General features: G+C 38.2%; 1 protein-coding gene and 2 pseudogenes across 1 annotated transcript; all 3 read left to right on the top strand.

Moving 5' to 3' along the window:
• The first annotated feature begins 2,169 nt into the window (after positions 1 to 2,169).
• Positions 2,170 to 2,700, top strand: LOC139196226 (uncharacterized). The gene is made up of 2 exons (XM_070821898.1): positions 2,170 to 2,393; positions 2,532 to 2,700. The coding sequence occupies exons 1-2, from the start codon at positions 2,170 to 2,172 to the stop codon at positions 2,698 to 2,700; spliced, it is 393 nt and encodes a 130-aa protein (XP_070677999.1).
• A 5,016-nt stretch (positions 2,701 to 7,716) lies between these two features.
• On the top strand, positions 7,717 to 8,651 carry LOC139196225 (uncharacterized; annotated as a pseudogene).
• Positions 8,652 to 12,155: 3,504 nt separating this feature from the next.
• Positions 12,156 to 15,537, top strand: LOC103435573 (G-type lectin S-receptor-like serine/threonine-protein kinase At4g27290; annotated as a pseudogene).
• The last annotated feature ends 6,927 nt before the right edge of the window (positions 15,538 to 22,464 follow it).

Genomic DNA, 22,464 nt, shown 5'->3' with positions numbered 1-22,464 from the left:
TATACAGGGACCAAATTTTGGTGTAAATGTGTTTTTAGTGAGAATTTGTGTTGAGTTTTAGGAAATGAGACGGATCGAGCTCTGAAATGTTAGAGCTTGATGGGGCAGATCGAAAAATGTGGTGCATTTCTTTGTTTGACACTATGGGCGTGATCTGTGAATTGAATTTAGCTGAATTAGGGTTCTTATTGGACCGATCTAGGGTTGTGATTTCATATAATTTGGGGATCCATGGATGAATGTTTTGATTTCACTTAGGTGGATCGATCTTTTTATTGGATTTACCACAGGGTTAAAAATTCTAAAGAAATACATGAACTTGGGGTTTGAAATGATTTGTTCTGCTTTTACGATTGGGTATTGGCAATGTGGGTCAGATCCCCTTTTCTTTGACACTGCGGGTTTCCGTGTGTGGGTTTGTGAACAAAAAAAATAAAATTTGGGTTTCTAAGTATAAGGTCACAAAAAATGAATCTTTCAATAGAATTTTAAACCTATGTGGAGTTATGATTAGCAGAGACTTTATGGAGCGTAGTATTTGAGTATGGTTTTGGCTAAATGTGATCATTGTAATACATTGTTAAGGAGATACCTTGAATTCTTCTTTATTTGGCCAGTTCTGAAATCAGTAATGTTAAACGTCCTTAGTTTACATTCTATTCTATGAGGAAACTCTATACGCCTTTTGATTTGCCAAATAATGTGCACTCTGCGGTGTATGCTTTATAGTGCATGTAAGCTACGAATATTTATTGGGGAGGGATGAAGGGTTGTGTGGGTATGCTAGGCTGATGGCATACTTTACAAGAGTGTTAGCTTTGAAAGTGAGTTGCTTTAGTGATTCTTGAATTTCAGAACATGGCTATGTTCTGTGGTACACCAGCCTATACACTATTACACATTATAAGACCCAAAAAATTGCTCATTGAAAGTGCTAATGAGCAAGAAAACGGAAATCTGTTATTGAAAGTGCACGCGTGTTCAATTTAATGTTTGTTGGCTTCTTGGGAGTTTATTTAAGATGTATAATAATTGTCATCTTTGTTGAAAATACTAGTGGGTATTGAATGCCCACGTAGAAATTGAAAACATTGGTAGAAGTTTTCAATGACCATGCAAATTGGAAACTGACTTTGGATGCAGGAGATCATGTTTGTCAAAGGTTACATGCTGTAAATTTCCATATGTAATTAATACGGTTGTTTGAGTTGCTCTATAAATAGAGCAATCGAATGCAATCAGAGGATACGAAAACAGATCAATAATATCATCCATCCCCCCTCTTTAATTTGCCATCTCCTTGTGTTTTAATTACAGTGTGATATTTTACCTCTGCTTCGGTCCACTCACTATAAAGGTTATCTCTCTAACTTTTACATTTATATAACACGTTATCAGCACGAGTCTCTAAATATAACCATGTCTCATTTACATTCACTAAACAAAAAGGAAATCATTCTCTCATTTCTCTCCGCCGAACGAAAAAAAAAAATGTTTCCTCTAAGGTTTTTCCTGTTCATCTTCTTCCTCTGCCTCAATTGTGCGGTATACCCTCGCGACGAACTATTTGCTCCATGCCTGCTCGTAGTTCTCCAACTAGCGGTTACATACATCTTTGATTACTTGTTTGGTTTGGATATTGATTACTAACCCAGTATTTATTTATGTTGATTTTACTGCAATCCAAGATGGTGCGGTACAATCGCCCATCTTGAACTGCAAATTTCATCTTACTGTGATCCAAGATGGTGCGGTATCATCACCTATCTTGGACTGCAGATCTACTTTTACTGCAAATTTCAGGTGAAGCGGTATAATCGCCCACCTTGCTCTGCAAATTTACATTTACCTGTTGTTTAATTTCATTACAATTTTAGGTGGTGTGGTATAATCGCCCACCTTGCTCTACATATTTCAATTTTCTTGCTACTTGAGTGGTGCGGACTAATCGCCCATTCCATGTTACATTCTTTTAATGAGAATAGTGCGGTACAATTGCCCTTCTCATTCACCCTGAAAATCTCGAGCCAGAAGTTTCGAGTGCTTATCATTTTGGCCTGAAGATCAAAATGAAAAATTTGTAAGAACCAGTAGTTCTAACATTACATTCCTCCAGGAATACATATTATTGCAAGTTCTTACACATCTCATTTTCTTTCAGAAAAGAAAATGGCGAACTTGGCAAAGCTTGAATATGCTGCCCTAGACATTACCAGGAAGAATTACCTTACCTGGGTACTTGATACCAAGATCCATCTGGAAGCAGGGAATCTTGGAGATACCATCATGGAAGAAAGCAGCTCATCCTCTCAAGATCGGGCGAAGGCCATGATCTTTATTCGCCGCCATCTTGATGAGGCACGAAAGAGTGAGTACTTAACGGTTGAAGATCCGTTAGCTCTCTGGGAGGCCTTGAGAAGCAGATACAATCACTAGACAACGGTGATTCTTCCAAAAGCTCACTATGAGCGGTCTCACCTGAGAATTCAGGATTTCAAATCAATAGCGGAGTATAATTCTGCGTTGTTCAGGATTACCTCTCAGATGAAGCTTTGTGGGGATATCATTACTGAGGAAATGTTGCTGGAAAAGACTTACAACACATTTCATGCCAATAACGTGCTCCTGCAGCAGCAGTATAGAGCACGAGGCTACACTGAATACAACCAGCTGATATTTGTGCTCCTGGTAGCTGAATAGAACAATGAGCTCCTGATGAAAAACCATAATTCCCGACCTACTGGATCTGCACCATTCCCAGAAGTGAATGTTGCTTCCCTCGAAGTGAACGCCACATCCTCTGGTGGTGATTATCATAAACGAGGACGTGGCCACAAACGAGGTCAATGGAATAGGAAAGGCAAGAACCATGGTGGTCAGTTTCACAACCAGGTTCCGAGGCATAATTCTGGCCCAAGCTTCAAAAATGTGAATCGTCACAAAGGCAAAGCTCACATGACCAATGCTCCCAGGAACTCTGAAGGAGCCTGCGCTAGGTGTGGTGGCAATGGGCATTGAGCGCGAACTTGTCGTACCCCAAAACTTCTAGTAGAGTTGTATCAAGCCTCCCTCAAGGAGAAGGGTGTCGAGACCAATTTTCTCGACCAGGCTAAACCAATGGATATACCTGATCCAGTGTTTGATTTATCAGGGCAATTTGACGCAACTCACCTCGATGTTTCACACTTCATTATGGAAAGGGGGAATGAAGTATATCGGTCCGACTAAATCATTTATGTTTGATGTACTTTTATTATGCTGAACTTGTTGTCTAAAACTAGTTTTTCAGATTCAATAAAAGTGGCATGTAAATTTCCTATTATAAATTGTTTGTTAACTGTGATTCCATTTACTTAGAAAGCATGGATAAAAACTATGGTTATTCTCAGAACATGAGAAATGGCGAAGATATTTGTCTTGCAGACAGTGCAACCACACATACAATACTTCGTGATCAAAAGTATTTCTCAAGCTTAATGCTTACAAGAGTAGGGGTAACAACAATATCAGGACCTTCAAATGTGATTGAAGGCTCAGGGAAAGCCCAGATTATGTTACCAAATGGAACAATATTGTCCATACAAAATGCATTGTATGCTACTCGATCTACTCGAAATTTGTTGAGTTTCAAAGACATATGTCTAAATGGATACCACATTGAAATGAAAAGTGCAGAAAATGTGGAGTATCTATGCATTACCTCCAATGATACCCAGAAGCGTATATTGGAGAAGTTGGTGGTTTTTCGAGTGGATTATATTATACATACATAAAGACAATTGAATCACATACTGTCATGAACCAGAAGTTCATTGATTCAAACGTTTACATGCTTTGGCATGACCGTTTGGGTCATCCAGGATCCACCATGATGCGTAGGATCATTACCAACTCTAATGGACATCCATTATTGAGCAGAGACATTGTTATCTCAAATGATAACCCTTGCAAGGCTTGTTCTCAAGGGAAGTTGGTAATAAGACCATCACAACTAAAGGTTGATGCTGAATCCCCATCATTTCTGCAAAGAATTCAAGGGGATATTTGTGGACCTATTCAACCATCTTGTGGACCATTTCGATATTTTATGGTTTTGGTTGATGCATCCACCAGATGGTCACATGTTTGTCTCTTGTCTACTCGGAATGTAGCTTTTGCGAGACTTCTTGCTCAGATAACTAAGTTACGAGCACAGTTCCCAGATTATCCCATTAAGTCAATCCGACTTGATAACGCTGGTGAATTTACATCTCAAACCTTTGATGATTACTGCATGACATTGGGCATTGATGTTGAACACCCTGTTCCTCATGTCCATACTCAAAATGGTTTAGCAGAAGCATTGATCAAGCGGCTTCAGTTAATAGCCCGCACTCGGCTTATAAAAACCAAATTGCCAGCTTCTGCATGGGGACATGCCATCCTACATGCTGCATCAGTGGTTCTATTGAGACCTATAGCCAACCACCAATACTCCTCCATACAACTCGTGTTTGGACATCAGCCAAACATTTCACATTTACGAGTTTTTGGTTGTGCTGTTTATGTGCCTATTGCACCCCCGCAACGCACTAAAATGGGACCTCAGCGTAGACAGGGAATTTATGTGGGTTTTGATTCACCATCTATCATTAGATATTTGGAACCCTTGACAGGTGATATGTTTACAGCTCGTTTTGCTGATTGTCATTTTGATGAGACAGTCTTCCCATCGTTAGGGGGAGAAAAGACCGTTCCAGAAGAACGGAAAGAACTGACATGGGTTGTTCCCACTTTGTCTCATTTTGATCCTCGAAGCATTCAATGTGAAAATGAAGTAAAAATGATCGTTTATCTTCAAAGCATTGCCAATCAAATGCCAGATGCATTTAATGATGCTATGAAAGTGACAAAATCGCATATACCAGCTGCAAATGCACCTGCTAGAATTGATGTCCCTGTTGGACAAAATAAAGTAGCAGCGAATGATTCATCTGGTGCACACCTGAAGCGTGGTAGACCACCAGGTTCAAAAGATTTAGCCCCTCGAAAGAGAAAGACAAGGGCACAACTGAATCCAAATGAAATCATTCAGGAAGAAAGAATGAATGACAAATCCACAATTCATGATTCTGGACTTCCAGAAAAAGAAAATGTCCTCGATGAGACATATGTCCCTGAAGAGACAGAAGTACATGAAAGCAAAGAAATCTCTATAAATTATGCATGTACTAATGAATTGTGGGATCAGAATGAAATAATCATTGATGATATGTTCGCATTCGCAGTAGCCACTGAAATCATATTAAGTGATGATATTGAGCCCCACTCTGTTGATGAGTGCAAACAGAGACAAGATTGGCCTAAGTGGAAAGATGCAATCCAGGCAGAATTAAATTCCTTGGAAAGGCGAAGTATTTTTGGACCAGTAGTCCAAACCCCGCCTGATGTAAACCCTGTGGGTTACAAATGGGTATTCACAATGAAACGCAATGAGAAAAATGAGATTGCTAGATACAAAGCACGACTCGTTGCACAAGGTTTTTCACAAAGACCTGGAATTGATTATGAGGAGACATACTCTCCTGTAATGGACGCAATTACGTTCCGTTACTTAATAAGTTTAGTGGTTTCAGAAAAGCTTGACATGCGACTTATGGATGTCATCACTGCGTATCTATATGGAGAATTATATACTGACATATACATGAAAGTCCCAGAAGGACTTAAGTTGCCTGAAACAAGTAACAAACCACGAGGTATGCTCTCGATCAAATTAAGGCGATCATTGTATGGGTTGAAACAATCTGGACGAATGTGGTATAATCGTCTTAGTGAGTATTTGATCAAAGAAGGATATATCAACAATTTCATTTGCCCTTGTGTATTCATTAAGAAATCCAACTCTGGATTTGCTATAGTGGCAGTATATGTTGATGATATGAACCTAGTTGGAACTCCTGAAGAGCTCCATAAAACTGCTGAATATCTGAAAAGCGAATTTGAAATGAAAGACCTTGGGAAAACAAAATATTGTCTCGGCCTGCAGATCGAGCATTGTGCTAGTGGAATTTTGGTCCACCAATCAGCTTACATTGAAAAAATTCTGAAGTGATTTGGCATGGATAAAGCTTATCCACTCAGCACACCAATGGTCGTTCGTTCTCTGGACATTAAGAGAGATCCATTCCGTCCAAAAGAAGAAGATGAAATGGTCCTTAGTCCAGAAGGACCATATCTGAGTGCAATAGGTGCTTTGTTGTATTTAGCACAATGTACTAGACCAGATATAGCTCTGCTCCAACAATCCGTCATTGGAAGGGTGTCAAAGATGTATTGTGATACCTTCGTGGGACAACAGATATAGGTCTCTTTTACTCAAAGAACTCCATAAATGACCAGGTCCTTGTTGGATATGCAGATGTTGGTTTCCTCTCTGATCCGCATAAAACCCGCTCACAAACTGGATATGTGTTCAAGAATGGAGATACAGCAATCTCATGGTGCTCAACAAAGCAAACCTTAGTTGCTACATCTTCAAATCATTCAGAAATACTTGCTTTACATGAAGCAAGTCGTGAATGTTCTTGGTTAAGATCAATGATCCATCATATTCGGAATTCATGTGGTCTAACTTCGAAGACAGATAATCCAACTGTCATTCATGAAGATAATGCAGCCTATGTTGCTCAAATGAAGGAAGGATTCATCAAAGGCAATAAGACTAAACACATATCTCCAAAGTTTTTCAGTGCACATGAGCTTCATAATGCTAAAGTTATTGAAGTCAGACAAATCCGTTCTAATGAAAATCTGGCAGACTTGTTCACCAAGTCCCTACCAAAATGCACGTTTCAGAAGTTAGTGCAAAGTATCGGATTACGTCGACTTACCAAATAACTAAGTTTGGAGAATGCGGAATCAGGGGGAGATACATCTCAGGGGGAGCATCCATGATACATGCTTGTTGTACTCTTTTTCCTTCAATCAGGATTTTTCCCACTGGGTTTTTCCAAGCAAGGTTTTAACGAGGCAACTGATGTTGATATGTGGGCATCCAAGGGGGAGTGTTGAAAATACTAGTGGGTATTGAATGCCCACGTAGAAACTGAAAACATTGGTAGAAGTTTTCAATGACCATGCAAATTGGAAATTGACTTTGGATGCAGGAGATCATGTTTGTCAAAGGTTACATGCTGTAAATTTCCATATGTAATTAATACGGTTGTTTGAGTTGCTCTATAAATAGAGCACTCGAATGCAATCAGAGGATACGAAAACAGATCAATAATATCATTCATCCCCCTCTTTAATTTGCCATCTCCTTGTGTTTTAATTACATTGTAATATTTTACCTCTGCTTCGGTCCACTCACTATAAAGGTTATCTCTCTAACTTTTACATTTATATAACAATCTTAATTTTTTTGTTTAATATAGGTAAGGGTGCTCTGCAAGAAGGCCAAGGAAATATTAATGGAAGAAAGCAATGTCCAGGTGGGCCTTTTTAGTTGCAAGTTTCTGTTTCATGTCTTTCTTTGTATTGTTTCATACAGGTTTTGGACCTATAATGATTTGGACATGTCTTGAGGTAAATGAATAACCATTTTGGGTCTTATGTTTTGCAGCCTGTGAAAAGCCCTGTAACTATCTGTGGTGATATTCATGGACAATTCCATGATCTGGCGGAGCTTTTTCGCATTGGAGGAAAGGTATTTGTTCTGATTTGGGCTATTTAATTCAGTTTCCGGTGAGTGATGGGGCTCTTTTGAGGTCGGGTTTAGATTCAGCTCGCCTCTACTTCCACCAGAAAGCATCATACCCAGCTGCAGGTATGGTTAATAACAATGACCCTCGTGACTGGTGCAAGACCTCTGGTTGTAATGCAGATCCTCAATTGTGGCTAGAAACCTATGATTGCAGACCTGGACTCACTCCTTTAGAGCCCGACAACACAATGGTATTTCCTCCAGCAGCTTTACATGATATATTTTCACTGCTTGCAAAGGCAGCTCGAGATATATTGGACGCTATCAGCTTCTATTTGAACTTGAGGAGCTCACCATTTACTAAAGTACTTGATAATGTTCCCTTAAGAAACTGGTAAATATCTTCTTCAGTATTATCTGTCTGTTGTCATGCAAAGCCATCATTTTAGGGGACACAACACCATAGTTTTACGACCCAAGAGGATGGCCAGCTGGTTATGTTTTCTGACCATGAGCATCAAGTTGACAAAAGCTTGATATCTCTTGTCAAGTCAGACAAGGTTGGTCTACACATAAAGGACTTTCAGGGTCGTTGGGTTCTTGTGGACGAAGATCTTGGTCCTCAAGAAGCTATTGTTTACCCTGGACTCGCACTCTATCAGGCAACTGCAGGATATGTTAACCCTGCACTGCAGAGAACGGAGACTGCTAATACACAGAGCAACTTGTTTGGGCGATGTATTTTGGCTTTTAAATTCATGCCTAAATCCATGACCAGTCTTAGTTGTTCAGAGATGAGAGCTGCTGGTAATGGGGTTGAATCTCAGTTCGAGCTTCCAGCAGCGGTTGATGACTATATGCCGATATCTCACCCCACCTGTTCGCGTCAGGAATTTCCATCGGGGATGTTTCCTGGCCGACGAGCACACAGCTCCCCTGGAGGTTGGCGCCGGTTGAGGGCTGATGTCGGGCTTCTGCTTCGCTGTCGGGCGTTGTCGAGCAAGTCTAGTCGGGCAAGTCTCGTCGGGCAAGACTCTTCAGGCAAGGCTCGTCGGGCAAGGCTGAAAGAGAATGACAGCGTTAACTTTGAGATGTGCCTTTGTGGGGCCTTAGGTGTAGGCCTTGAGGCTCACAATCAAGGTTAACATTTAGGTGCTTAGGCGTGCCACTGCCATCTTTAGCATGGCAAATGTAAAATGGATGTCGCGTTTTAGTTGCATATATGTATGTATCCAAGAAACCGTGTTAGTTATAACAGGTGCCTTTGTGGGGCCTTAGGTGTAGGCCTTGAGGCTTCCCATCAATAACTAAACCGGTGCTCGAACACATCATATTTGTTCTCGTGATTGCCGGAGTTTTCTAACTATTATACTTCTGATTATCCGAGTCCAAGAAGTAGAATGAACCCCAATAGGTGCCTTCGTGGGGCCTTAGGTGTAGGCCTTGAGGCTTCCCATCAGAGTTCATTCTTATACTCAGACTCTTTATATCGCAGAACGGAATTAATCCAAATGGATGCCTTTGTGGGGCCTTAGGTGTAGGCCTTGAGGCTTTCCATCAGAATCCATTCCATGCTCAAGCGTTCTATGGTAATCATGATATAATAGAAATAAAACTAGAAAGTAGGTCGATTACTTGCGCCTCAAGTAACTTCGGACTTCTCGTTTATCAAGGACTGTCGTGGATGGGTTAAGTCCACATAAGGTTCTTTTTTATGCCTTGAGGCCAAGGACTTTTAACTGATCAGATTTACATGCCCGAGGGCTTAGGACTTGGATCTGGTTTGAACACTGACGATATATTCAAACCGAATTCAAGTACTGAGAAAGCCTTTTAATAGTCATATTGCTAGAAATAACTTGCATATAACTGGAAGTATACAACATATTGAAAAGACAAAAACAAAGCAAAGAAGGTCGGGCAAGGTTAAACCTTATCGGGTAAGGTTGCTCGTCTTGCAGGTTCCTATCTTTGTAGTTTTGTCAAAGGTCTGAAAGCTTAGAGGGATAGAGAGAGAGAGATTACAAAAGATGAATCGATACTACAGCAAGGTTGAACAAGGTAGCAGAGCTATTACAAAGGGTTGAAGAGAGGGTTATCCCGAGAGAGATGAAGGCTTGTCCCGAAAGGGATGAAGGCTGACTACAGCTTTGTTTTGAAGGCAAATCTGGCTTTGAGCAGAGTTTGTGCTTGCATTTGTTTGTTTAATTGAGTGTCCTTATTCCTGGTTTCTCCTTCTTCTTATATAGACAACTCGGCTTGGTCTTCTGTAGCAGCAGCCTTGCCCGAATGTGGTGTGAGGATGATGACTCATCAACTATTTTACATGTGATGCCACCGTAAAGTGTTTTATGGGCTGTGTAGCTGATCAGTCCACACCACTTGGCCTTTGGGTAAGTAAGCAAGTGGTCTTCAAGAGCTGCACTAAGTCAGAAAAGACCCTTTCTGCCTTCTGGGCTTTGACTGGGTTCTGGCTATCTTTCCCTTTGGGCCTCTTTTCGGGCCAGCTCTTTCCTTGAGCCCAAAGTTCAAGTTTTGATCCAAACACCACCGATCAACTCTTTAACAGACACAGTTTCCAAAGTTCCAATTTCCATGCAGCACAAGATGGTATGCTGCATTTAATCTTCTTTACCAATTGCCTGCTTGTTACATACTGTAAATTGATTTCATGAATGCAATTTTTTTAATGACAGCTTAATTTAATTAGGATTGGTCTTACTGACTGAAGCACATGCACACACCAAAAATAAGTTCAATGTATAAGCTAAATTAAGTCCAACTCTATTGATAGAAATCATCAACTAATTAATAGTTTTCGCATTTCTGCTGTCGTAAACAAGGATCTTCAATCTAGTTTTATCTTCTAAAATTATATCCGTCTTTTGAGTCCTCTTGATATTGGATTGCACGTGTTTATGTGTATCTCTTATGTGAGAAGCTTTTAACATTAGGTCCTTGGATCGATGAAATGCTGGTACAGGATCTATGAAGCCTTTGTTGAGGAGGAGAAAGAGTGAAAGAACCAAACCTCTGCCACCTTCCAAGAGATTGTGGGTCGAGGCCCAGAGAGTTCTGAAGGAAAGGGTTCAAGACATTGCAGACAAGAAGGGAATCAAGCTGAGGTTGTGCAACCTGAAGGAGTGTGAGAATCACATTCAGACACTTGATAGCCCCTTTGCCAATATAAGAATGAAGAATGGAGATTAGCTAATGATATATAGTGTGCGACAGTGACTTCTCTATTAACATTTGGTGACGATAACTCATTTAAAAAATGGATTCGATTCCGCTTAAAATATAAAATGTGGTTCGTCTAGCATTATTGTTTATATTTACTCGATTCTTTATACTTCTATTTATTCAGTACGATTGGTGGTTGTGATCTTTTAGGCATGGAATTAACACACAAAAGGCAAGTCCATTGAACTGCTCGATACATCAATAGGAGACTTAAGTAATCCACATGACTTTTTGCAGTCGATCCATGTGCCTTTTATGCATGTAGCGAAATCCGGTTGTAGTTCTGATGTTGAGTGGTGAAAGTGCATTGTCTCAACCTCAAAAACCTGGTTTTTACAGCGAAAGGGATCTAGAGGACCTCAAAGTCGATCCTTGTGCGAACAAGGCTAGAGCATTTTCAGCTAATGAAGTCACTTTTACAGAACTCGAGGTTGAAGTTTGAATTAGAGAGATTAAATAGTTATCGCTTATAGATTTCAATTGGATTAGATTATACATTTGAACTATTGTGATTCAGATTCAACAGCTTTATTGTACGTTCTAATGTTTCAATTGGATTAGATTATACATTTGAACTATTGTGATTTAGATTCAACAGCTTTACTGTACATTCTAATGTTTACCGCAATACAGGATTGAACATTTTGTTTTGGCACAACTTAGCTAAAAAACAACCAACAACATGAAAGCAACTGAGGCAACTGACAGCAATGGAAACAAGGTTGCAAAAAACAACCACAATCAGCAACCAAGAACAACCCAAAGCAGAAGCAAAAACAAGTAAGAGAAACAAAGAGACTTCGAGAAAGCAAAACTTCTACAAAGAAATTCGGCAGGGAACGGTAGACACAATGGCATAAAAAAAAAGGCAGTAGCATCCCTGGAATCATTCTGTAAAATATTGACTTTGCTATAAAAAAATTCACACGAAGAGAGAGAGAAAGACACACACAAAGGGACATACAACCGGTTACAAGGCATACTATCTCCCATGCTTTTATTTGATACTCTGTTTTCGGCATCTGTGTATTCAAGTCAAATGTGGGGGTTCCTCTCTTCGTCTAATTTTTCCAACAATAATGCTACTATATATTAGTTTATATATTTTGCTAAGACAATATCATTCTTGGACCGAGTCCGATGTCTGCTTCCGATGTCTGCTCCCAATTATTCAACAATATTGAAGTCAAAATTGAAAGCAAAAATGCGGAAATCATACATGTAAGAAGGGCGTAGAGGGACAATTTGTCTTCCCATGAATTTAATGAAAAATCCATTGAAAGCTTCAACTAAGATGTGCATGCTCATCTTCTACTCTTCTTTGCTGCTCATCTTCGCAGCAGTATTCTCCATGGCTGATGATGCCACGAGTACATTTCAGTCCATTAGAGACGGTGAGACTGTAGTTTCAACTGGCGGTACGTTTGAGCTAGGATTTTGCAGTCCTGATGCTTCTAATAGACGGTACGTGGGGATATGGTACAAGCACATATCTGTTACAACCATTGTATGGGTTGCCAACAGAGACAAGCCCCTCGCCGATTTGTCCGGCATTCTGAAGGTCACCAACCCCGGAATTCTTGTCCTAAACCACAACATGAGCACAGTTTGGTCCTCCAACACATCGAGAACTGCACAGAATCCAGTGGCACGTCTTTTGGATTCGGGTAATCTTGTCGTGATAGATAGGAGTGATGATGACTCTGAGAACTTTCTGTGGCAAAGTTTTGATTACCCTGGCGATACATTCTTACCAGGTATGAAGATTGGTAGGAACACAGTTACAGGCTTCAATTGGCATCTTAGATCGTGGAAAAGTCCTCAGGATCCTTCTCAAGGCAATTGTACATCTCAACTTGGTCCCAAAGGATATGCAGAATTATTTGTGAGGGAAGGTTCGGTCATTAAATTTCGGTCTGGACCATGGAATGGAGTCTGGTTCAGTGGAAACCCTCAGTTAAATCCAAACCCTATATACACATACAGTCTTGTTTCTGAGCCTGATGAAATGTCATACAGTTACAAGCTTCACAACAGCTCAATCTTTTCGAGGTTGATGTTAACTTCAGATGGACTTCTGCGGCGCTACACTTGGATTGATAGAACCGAAGGTTGGGTTCTTTACCAAACAGTCCAAATTGATAACTGTGACAACTATGCATTCTGTGGTGTACATGGTGCATGTAACATTCAAAAGTCCCCGGTTTGTAGCTGTTTGAAAGGATTTACACCAAAGTTTCCGAAAGAATGGGATTTGGTAGATTGGTCTAATGGTTGTGTGAGAAAGACTTCTCTAAATTGCACCGGAGACGTGTTCGAAAAGTATGAACCTCAAGGAATGTGAGATGGTGTGCATGAAGAACTGCTCCTGCACGGCTTATACAAATTTGGATATCCGGGATGGAGGAACTGGGTGCTTGCTATGGTACGGTGATCTAATTAATATAAGATACATTGCTGAAAACGGGCAAGATATTTATATAAGAATGGCCGCAGCAGAACAAGGTATGTAAAATACACTTGTTGGTGACTATGCATTTAGTCACAATCATATGCTCGAAACAAAGTCAAGACATAACGAAGTGAAACATTGTACTAATTCTAACGGTTTTAACTTTGAATTTTGACACAATTAGCAATATCTTCTTTTAGAATTGTCTCACAAACTAGAAACTATTAGTTGGATGATAGACATTACACAGTTTTTATTTATTTGTTTATTACTCTCCGACTCAATAGATTTTTTGTCTTCAAAAATATCATTCGTAGATCATGAAGACAATACAAAGATCAATGCTAAATACTCTGAATCCAATGCAAAGAAAATGAGAATCATAATAAGCACTACTATGTTGTCTACCGGACTGCTGATCCTGGGCCTTGCCCTGCTATTTTATGTTTGGAAGAAGCATCACCAAAAAGGTGGTAAGTTGGTCGTACTATTGTGCCCCTCTGCTTTCCAAACTACATAGTTCAGTTGTATAGGGATTTTTTTTCACCCATCATTGCATCTTTGCAGGAAAACTGGGACACAACCAAAAGGAGGATCTGGAATTACCGTTATTTGACTTGATGACTATAGTTTCTGCAACTAGTAACTTTTCAATTGAAAACAAACTTGGTGAAGGTGGTTTCGGATCTGTCTTTAAGGTAAAACCAGATAGTCCTTCATAGTTTCAAAGTTGTATAGATACATGTACTTCTGGTCAAAATATGGAATGACGGATACAAGTAGTGTGCAAACTACAAAGTATGATTTTGGTCATAACATACGCTAATGGACTTCAGGGTACGATGGAAGATGGACAAGAAATCGCAGTGAAAAGGCTTTCAAAAAGTTCTAGACAAGGACTCGACGAGTTCAAGAATGAAGTTACACATATTGCCAAACTTCAGCACAGGAATCTAGTGAAGCTTCTTGGATGCTGCATTCAAGAAGACGAGATGATATTGATCTACGAGTTCATGCCCAACAAGAGTTTAGACTTCTTTATTTTTGGTTTGACCACTCAAAAACCTTGCATTTAGTTCGATTAGTCCACTTATGCTAGCAGCCTAGCACGATGTATTTTTTGACAATTGTGAATTATGATATTTTGCAGATCAAAGAAGAAGGATGTTATTAGACTGGCCAAAGCGCTTTGAAATTATTAATGGGATAGCTCGAGGGCTCCTCTATCTTCATCAAGATTCTAGATTGAGAGTTATTCATAGAGATCTCAAAGCAAGTAACATTTTATTAGGCAGTGAATTTAACCCAAAAATCTGAGACTTTGGCTTGGCTAGAAGCTTTGGAGGAAATGAAACGAAAGCAAAAACGAAGAAAGTGGTCGGAACATAGTAAGTATCCTAAAACACAATTGTAGGACTTTTTTTAGAATTTTCAAAAACACTAATAGAAACTAGAAAGTCTAGATTCTTTGCGTATAAAAATGTTTTTTGACACATTGGTTCTCAGCGGTTACATGTCCCCAGAATATGCAATTGATGGTTTCTACTCTATAAAGTCCGACGTCTATAGCTTTGGTGTTATGGTGCTAGAGATAGTGAGTGGGAGCAGAAATAGAGGATTCTCTCATCCAGACCACAAACTCAACCTTCTTGGACATGTGAGTGTGACAACATCAAATGTTAAGTTAAAAATTCTTATCGCTTGACTCTACTACTTCTGCTAAGTAGACTTGTTTTCATGTTTTAGGCATGGATGCTACACACAGAAGACATGCCTCTCAAACTGATTGATGCATCGGTAGAGGACTCCGTCACTTTGCATGAAGTTGTAAGAACGATTCATGTGGGTCTTTTATGTGTGCAGCAGAATCCAGAAGACAGGCCGAACATGTCAACTGCAGTTCTAATGTTGGGTGGTGAAGGTGCGTTGCCCCCACCTCTAAAACCTGGTTTTTACAGTGAAAGGGATCTGACTGAACTCGAAGTCAATCATTCTTCTAAAGCATGCTCAGCTAATGAAGTCACTATTTCACTAGTCGAGGCTCGATAAAATTTTGGAAATGATTTTCGTACACTCTTTCGTCTATATTTTGTGTCTTGATTTTCCTATAACTTCTTCAATTGGAAGGCAATGTTATATAAGTCATTGTCACATAGCTACACTCTTTAGGCTGATTCACAAAAATTTGTGAATATGATCGAAACTGTCATATTATAAATCGATTCGTAAAGATGATTTTTCAGCAAAAAAAATAAAATATGATATTGTTTAGTTATTGAGCTATATAAAAACATATGGTAGGAATTGATAAACGTATTACGAAGTGTTTATGAGGCATTTTCATTCTTGAGTGGCCAAGCATTGTTTATTTTTAAGGCGAAAAAGAAAAATCAACGGAGAAAAATTCTAACAGATTTTAGTATGTGGCTAGGGCAAATTTTCATCAATTGGAACATTTTCGAAACGTTTTAAATGACTTCTGAAAAATTTTACAAAACAACAAAAGTTCTATGAAAATAAGCTTTATGACGGTTTTGTTGAATTCCCCAAAACAAATTAAAAACCCCAAATAACAATTGTATATATATATATATATATATATATATATATATATATTATGTATAATTCAAGTATGTTTCATAATGTGTTATGCATATTTATTATACTTTCTACTCCTATCGGATTTATTTTCCGTCCTCATCCCAGATATTATATCATCATGTATATAGAGTCTCTCTGTCTCATTTGGGATATCTGCTTCCGCCCCCATTTGGTATCAGAGCCAAGTGGTTGGTTATACCATTAGTATCTGAATACTCTGTTTATATCTTTAAATTTGGTATAGTCTTTTTATAGTTGATCTTTTCAGTTTAATCTTCTTAGTGTCTTCTGATCTCCATAAGGTCTGAGCAGTAAGGCGTCACCCAAACAGTAAGTCCCGGAGGATAGGGCCTGAGCGGCGCGCATGACCCAGAGAGCTTGGTGTTTAGAATCACTAGTAAGATTTTCTGTTAAGGTTTCTGTATTTTGACTATCTGAATTTATTGGTATGAGTAGATTATTTAGATCTAATTCTATGGCCAGCACTAGCTCTAGATCAAATCTAGGAACAATACCCAATATTGTCAATGAAGAACAAAAATTTGAATTTCAAACAGACAGTAGTTTAGATTTTGCTGAATGGAATATTCCAAAAATATCTTCAAAAAATATTTATAAAAAGAAATGGGCATTCGCCTCTTTTAAAACTGAACACCATGTCAAAACGGTTGAACAAGCTTATGCTCTTAGTAAAGATCATGAAACTTGCCAATTGTTTACCCCAGAACAAATTAATTCCCATAGGAAAGATGGTCATAACTATATCCATATAGGTTTAGTGCAAATTGCAGCCAAACCGTTAACACGTAGAGGTCTTAATACCTCTATCCTCTTATGTCTTCGTGATGCTAGATTCACTGACTTCAGTGATAGCATACTTGGTATGGTTGAATCCAGCCTCTGTAATGGACCTATTCACTTTGACTGCTTTCCAGATCTTACCATAAGTCTATCCGACCCACACATGCTAAAAGCACTCACATTAAATATTAAAACTTCAGGATACAAAGTCCTTGAAGGAACACAACCTTTGGCTTTAATTTACAGAATTTATTATAAAGTTACTGGCACAAATATGAACTTTCAGGCTTTAACTAAAAGTCCGAAGGATCATACTCTCTTGATCCAGACCGATCAAGAGAATGCCAATATTAAAATACCTCGAACCATTAGGTGGTCAGAAATCAATCTCCCTTCAGATTGGTGTCTGATAAACGAGAGCCGACCAGTAGCTATCCAAAATAGTCTAGTCAATTTAGACAATGTAGAACAATACTTTGACGGTACGGTTAAAATTAATTTTAATCGTCCTGCTAGAAAATCCTGTGATTCTAATCGATCACTTAAATCCTTTACTTCCAATAGGAATTCTTTCTCTGGATCTATGTCAAACGATAGGCAAGGTCGAGACCAAGAATTAATCAATTCCCTAGCTAATAGGAAATTAAAATCAGTAGATACAGGCTCATCAGTCACTCAACAAGAATTAATAAATGACCTTTTAAATTTCAAACTCCAATCACTTGAGACAAACGCTCAAGTAGTCCAGCCTACATATCATACCCCATCCATTCCTACTAAGGATGAACAATCATCCCCAACTGCTTCTGACTTTGAGGCAGAACCAGTCCATCACCAATTATTGGTTTTAACCAGACAAGAACCTTTTAAATATGATCGTAAAAAACTCTGTAGAGACATAGAAGCCCTAGAAAATGTCCCTAGACGGAATATCTTCAGAAGTAAATATACTACTGAAGAAAAATTACAAATCCATAAAGCATGGAAAACCTTCATGCAGACAAACAGGCTTGAAATATTTTTCTTCGACTTCGTAGAAAAACATTATGAGTCTGACCAACAAGTAAAGGTGATAACCAAAGAAAATTGGGTTAAAGAGGACAAGACAGTAGTCTCCTCTAGTCATCCTCCACAAGAAACGATTCTTATTAGTACTGCGAATACGCAAATCCCAGCCTCACCGTTCAAACTTCCGAAGGAAGATGCAGGTGTCAAACCTGTTATTGAACAAAACAATTTTACCAACCAAAGCCTACATATTATAGGTAAACAGTTGGATAAAATTGAAACAAAGGTTGACAATTTGTCAGTCAAACCGCTTAGTAAAGAAATACCCTTAACTAGTTTTAGAGAGTCACCCTCTTTAAAAACCTCAACATCTGTTAAGATAGAACAAATGCTTCATAAGCTAGAAAAAGAAAAATCAGTTCGTGTGATTCATAATCCACATGATACTGAAACATCTTCATCAACTCAGGAATCAGCTGATGAAAGTGTTATTTCCATAGAAAAAGCCTTTCAAAATCTTGAGGTCAAACGTCTCAATGTTAAAAGAACTAATCCTACATCCTTAACTAAAAATTGGTATCCCAGACCAACACCTCCTGATCTTCAATTCGAAGAAAGGAATTTTCAATCCCAATTTACTGTTTCATCTGATAAACTCTATGAATGGAATATAGATGGCTTATCAGAACAAGAGTTATTAAACAAACTTCAGCACATATCCATGGTAGCAAATAGCTATATCACCAATCATGACCTTAGTCAAACCCAAATTGTTGACATCCTTGTCTCTGGATTTACCGGAATGCTTCATTCCTGGTGGGAAAAACATCTCACTGAAGACTCCAGAAATCTAATAAGAAATGCTGTAAAACAAGATGAAGAAGGAATACCTATCTTCGATGAACATCTAGGACGTGGTGTCCCAGATGCAGTCAATACCTTACTCTATACAATCATACAACATTTCATAAGAATCCCTTCCAACATCACATCTAGGATCCATGACCAACTAAGTAACTTAAGGTGTCCAACCCTAAGTGATTTTAGATGGTATAAAGATGTATTTATGTCAAGAGTTATGCTTAGAGATGATAGTAATCAACCATTTTGGAAAGAAAAATTTATAAACGGATTACCAAACCTTTTTGCAAACAAAATAAGGAATACCTTAATAAACGAAGAAGGTATTATACCATATAATGATCTTACTTATGGACATATCATAAGTATTATCCAAAAAGAAGGATTAAAAATGTGCATAGATATGAAAATATCTAGACAAGCACAATCTGAAAAGGCTATCGCCAAATATGAATTAGGAACCTTCTGTGAGCAATATGGTCTACCACCTATAGCTCCTTCCAATCTCAAAAAGAAATCAACTACCTTCAATAGATCAAAGATCTCTAAACCACAGACCAACTACTCCAAATATCGTAAAGGCAAGTATGTCAAACCAAACCCATTTTATGAAAATCCCAAACAGAAGAGATGGAAAGGAAAGAGAAAATCCTCTGGAAAATTCCACTCTAAAGACAATAGTCATAAGGGAAAATGCTACAAATGTGGCAAAGAAGGCCATTATGCCAATAAATGCAAAGTTAAGAAAACTATAAGTCAGTTGAAGATTTCTGAGGAAGAAAAGCTTCAACTTATCCAAGCCTTAGAACTCCAAAATACCGACAGTAGTCATTCATCTGAAGATGATCTAGGATCTACCTCATCATCCTCATATCAATCTGCTTCTAGTAAGCACTCTACTTCAAACATCAAGCTCGGATGTCTCGATGCTTGTTGTAAAAGTATATCAGTATTAACTAAACAAGAAAAACAAGAAGAATTACTCTTAGAGCTAATAAGCAATGTTGAGGACACTGAACTCAAAAAGTTCTACCTCAAAAAGCTTAAAAACTTAGTCTCCCAAGAAGAAGTAGGCACTAGCCAACCTCAAATTCAGAAACCCCAAATCTCTCTTAGTTCTACACTAGCAAAGTTTAGTAAGACTAAGAAAGAAATCACGGTCAGTGACCTCCAAAAAGAAATTAATAACATTAAAGAAGAAATTAAGCTTCTGAAATCTGACAACCACGAAATTCACTCACAACTTATTAAAGTCAATACTCCTCCAAAAGAAGAACTATTTAGTTCCTCTTCTTCCAGTAGTCATCACGAATCGGAATCCGATACACATTCAGAACACTTAGTTCTGAATCTTCTTTACAAAATTAGAATCCAAAAATGGTATTCTAAAGTAACAATAGTAATTGAAGATTATCGATTCGAAACAATTGCATTGATTGATTCAGGCGCAGACTTGAATTGTATTCAAGAAGGCCTAATTCCCACTAGGTATTTCCACAAATCAAAGGAAATCCTTAGTGCTGCTAATGAATCTCCAATGGAAATCAAATATGAACTTCCTAAGGCGCATGTTTGCCAAAATGAAGTTTGCTTCAAAACACCTTTCGTTCTAATTAAGAACTTATCTGACCCTGTCATATTAGGATTACCCTTTATAGCACTCCTCTATCCTTTTAAAACACATCATAATAGGATTACCTCAAAAGTCTTAGGACAGAAGGTCACTTTTGAGTTCTGCCTGGAAACAAACCTCAAAAAACTTAGACATCTCCAGAAGGATAGCACTTCGCGATCCTTAAACATAATCTCTAATAAGACTAAACACCTTCAATTCCTGAAAGATGATATTCATCACAAAAGAACTGAAGAACAACTCAAACAAGAGATTATATCTCAAAAAATCTTTAAATTTGAAGAACAACTTATTAAAGAAGTATGTTCTGATATTCCCAACTCCTTTTGGCACCGAAAACAACATATCGTTAAATTACCTTATATCAAGGAATTTAATGAATCAAAAATCCCTACTAAGGCCAGACCTATTCAAATGAGTCAAGAAGTAATGGATTTCTGTAAGGCAGAAATTCAGGACCTTCTTAATAAAGGAATTATCCGTAAAAGTAAATCACCTTGGTCATGTCCTGCATTCTATGTTCAGAAAAGTGCAGAACTTGAAAGGGGATCCCCCCGACTAGTTATTAACTATAAACCTTTAAATGAAGTTTTGGAATGGATTCGATATCCAATTCCCAACAAAAGAGATTTAATAAAAAGGCTTAGTAAAGCAACTATTTTCTCAAAGTTTGACATGAAATCAGGTTTTTGGCAAATTCAAATCCATGAATCTGATAAGTATAAAACTGCTTTTGTAACGCCTTTCGGCCATTATGAATGGAATGTTATGCCTTTTGGTTTGAAAAATGCACCATCTGAATTTCAGAATATCATGAATGAGATTTTTAATCAATATAGCCATTTTACTATTGTTTACATTGATGATGTTCTTGTTTATTCTAAGTCCATAGATGAACATTGGAAACATTTAAACTTGTTTGCTAGGATCATTAGATCAAATGGATTGGTTGTGTCAGCCACTAAGATTAAGTTGTTTCAACTTAATGTCAGGTTTTTAGGTTATAACATCCATAGGTCTACCATCCAACCAATTGACCGTGTCATCCAATTTGCAGATAAATTTCCAGACCAGATTACTGAAAAAACCCAGCTTCAAAGATTCTTAGGTTTTTTGAATTATGTTTCAGAATTTTATCCACATTTGCGTCAACAATGTAAACCTTTGTTTGATCGCCTTAAGGAGAATCCTCCTGCCTGGTCTACCATTCATACTTCTATTGTCAAACAGATCAAAAATCATGTTAAGACTTTGCCCTGTCTTGGCATTCCAACTCCCAACTCTTTTAAGATAGTTGAAACTGACGCCTCTGACGTTGGTTATGGAGGTATCCTCAAACAGCAAACTTCTTCCAATTCGCCTGAACAGATTGTTCGTTTCCATTCAGGTGTTTGGAATCCTGCTCAAACTAATTATAGTACTATTAAGAAAGAAATATTATCTATAGTATTATGCATTAGTAAATTTCAAGATGATTTATTAAATCAAAAATTTCTTGTTAGAGTCGACTGCAAATCTGCAAAACATGTTTTACAAAAAGATGTTCAAAATATTGCATCAAAACAGATTTTTGCACGATGGCAAGCCATATTATCAATTTTTGATTTTGATATTGAATACATTAAAGGCAGCCATAACTGCATTCCAGATTTCTTAACCAGAGAATTTTTGCAGGGGAAGAATGTCTAATAAAAACACAGCTTCTTCACAGGGCAGTAGCCAACAAAGGAGGCTTCCTGCCTCATTACCACCACCAAAACAGGAACCTATTCCCGGTTCCTTGGCCTTAGCCATTACCAACAGATTCACTCCCTTAGGATCAACTATAGGAAATATCCGACCAAACTACCAAACAGCGTTAGTAAACCAGTATGATCCTTTCTCCTCTACCTACAGGCAATCGCCATCCCCCTCTGTAAGCTATACCAAAACATCTCCTTATGTTATTAAACCTTCCAAAGAATACCTATTCAGTATCCCCTTCAACTACAAACATCTGAAAACACCTGAGGTCATAGCCAAAAAGATGTTTCCAACCAACTCCCATTTCCAGCCAAGTGAATTTCACAAAACCCTCAAGTACTATACCACTATCCTCAATGAGACTGAATCCATCACCATAAAACCTATTTTTGACAAAACCTCGGGTCATCAAAATAGAATCCTATATCATTCCCT

The sequence above is a fragment of the Malus domestica genome, chromosome 05 (assembly GCF_042453785.1).
Source record: "Malus domestica chromosome 05, GDT2T_hap1".
Taxonomy (NCBI): Eukaryota; Viridiplantae; Streptophyta; class Magnoliopsida; order Rosales; family Rosaceae; genus Malus; species Malus domestica.
The sequence above is the reverse complement of the archived record's forward strand: the minus strand, read 5'-3'. Positions and strand labels throughout refer to the sequence as shown.

Bases quoted from the DNA above. Each gene is read 5' to 3' on its own strand.
- LOC139196226 (XM_070821898.1), top strand. From the start codon at position 2,170: ATGGCGAACTTGGCAAAGCTTGAATATGCTGCCCTAGACATTACCAGG. The intron at 2,394-2,531 runs GTTAGCTCTCTG...TGCGTTGTTCAG, and splicing joins TACTTAACGGTTGAAGATCC to GATTACCTCTCAGATGAAGC.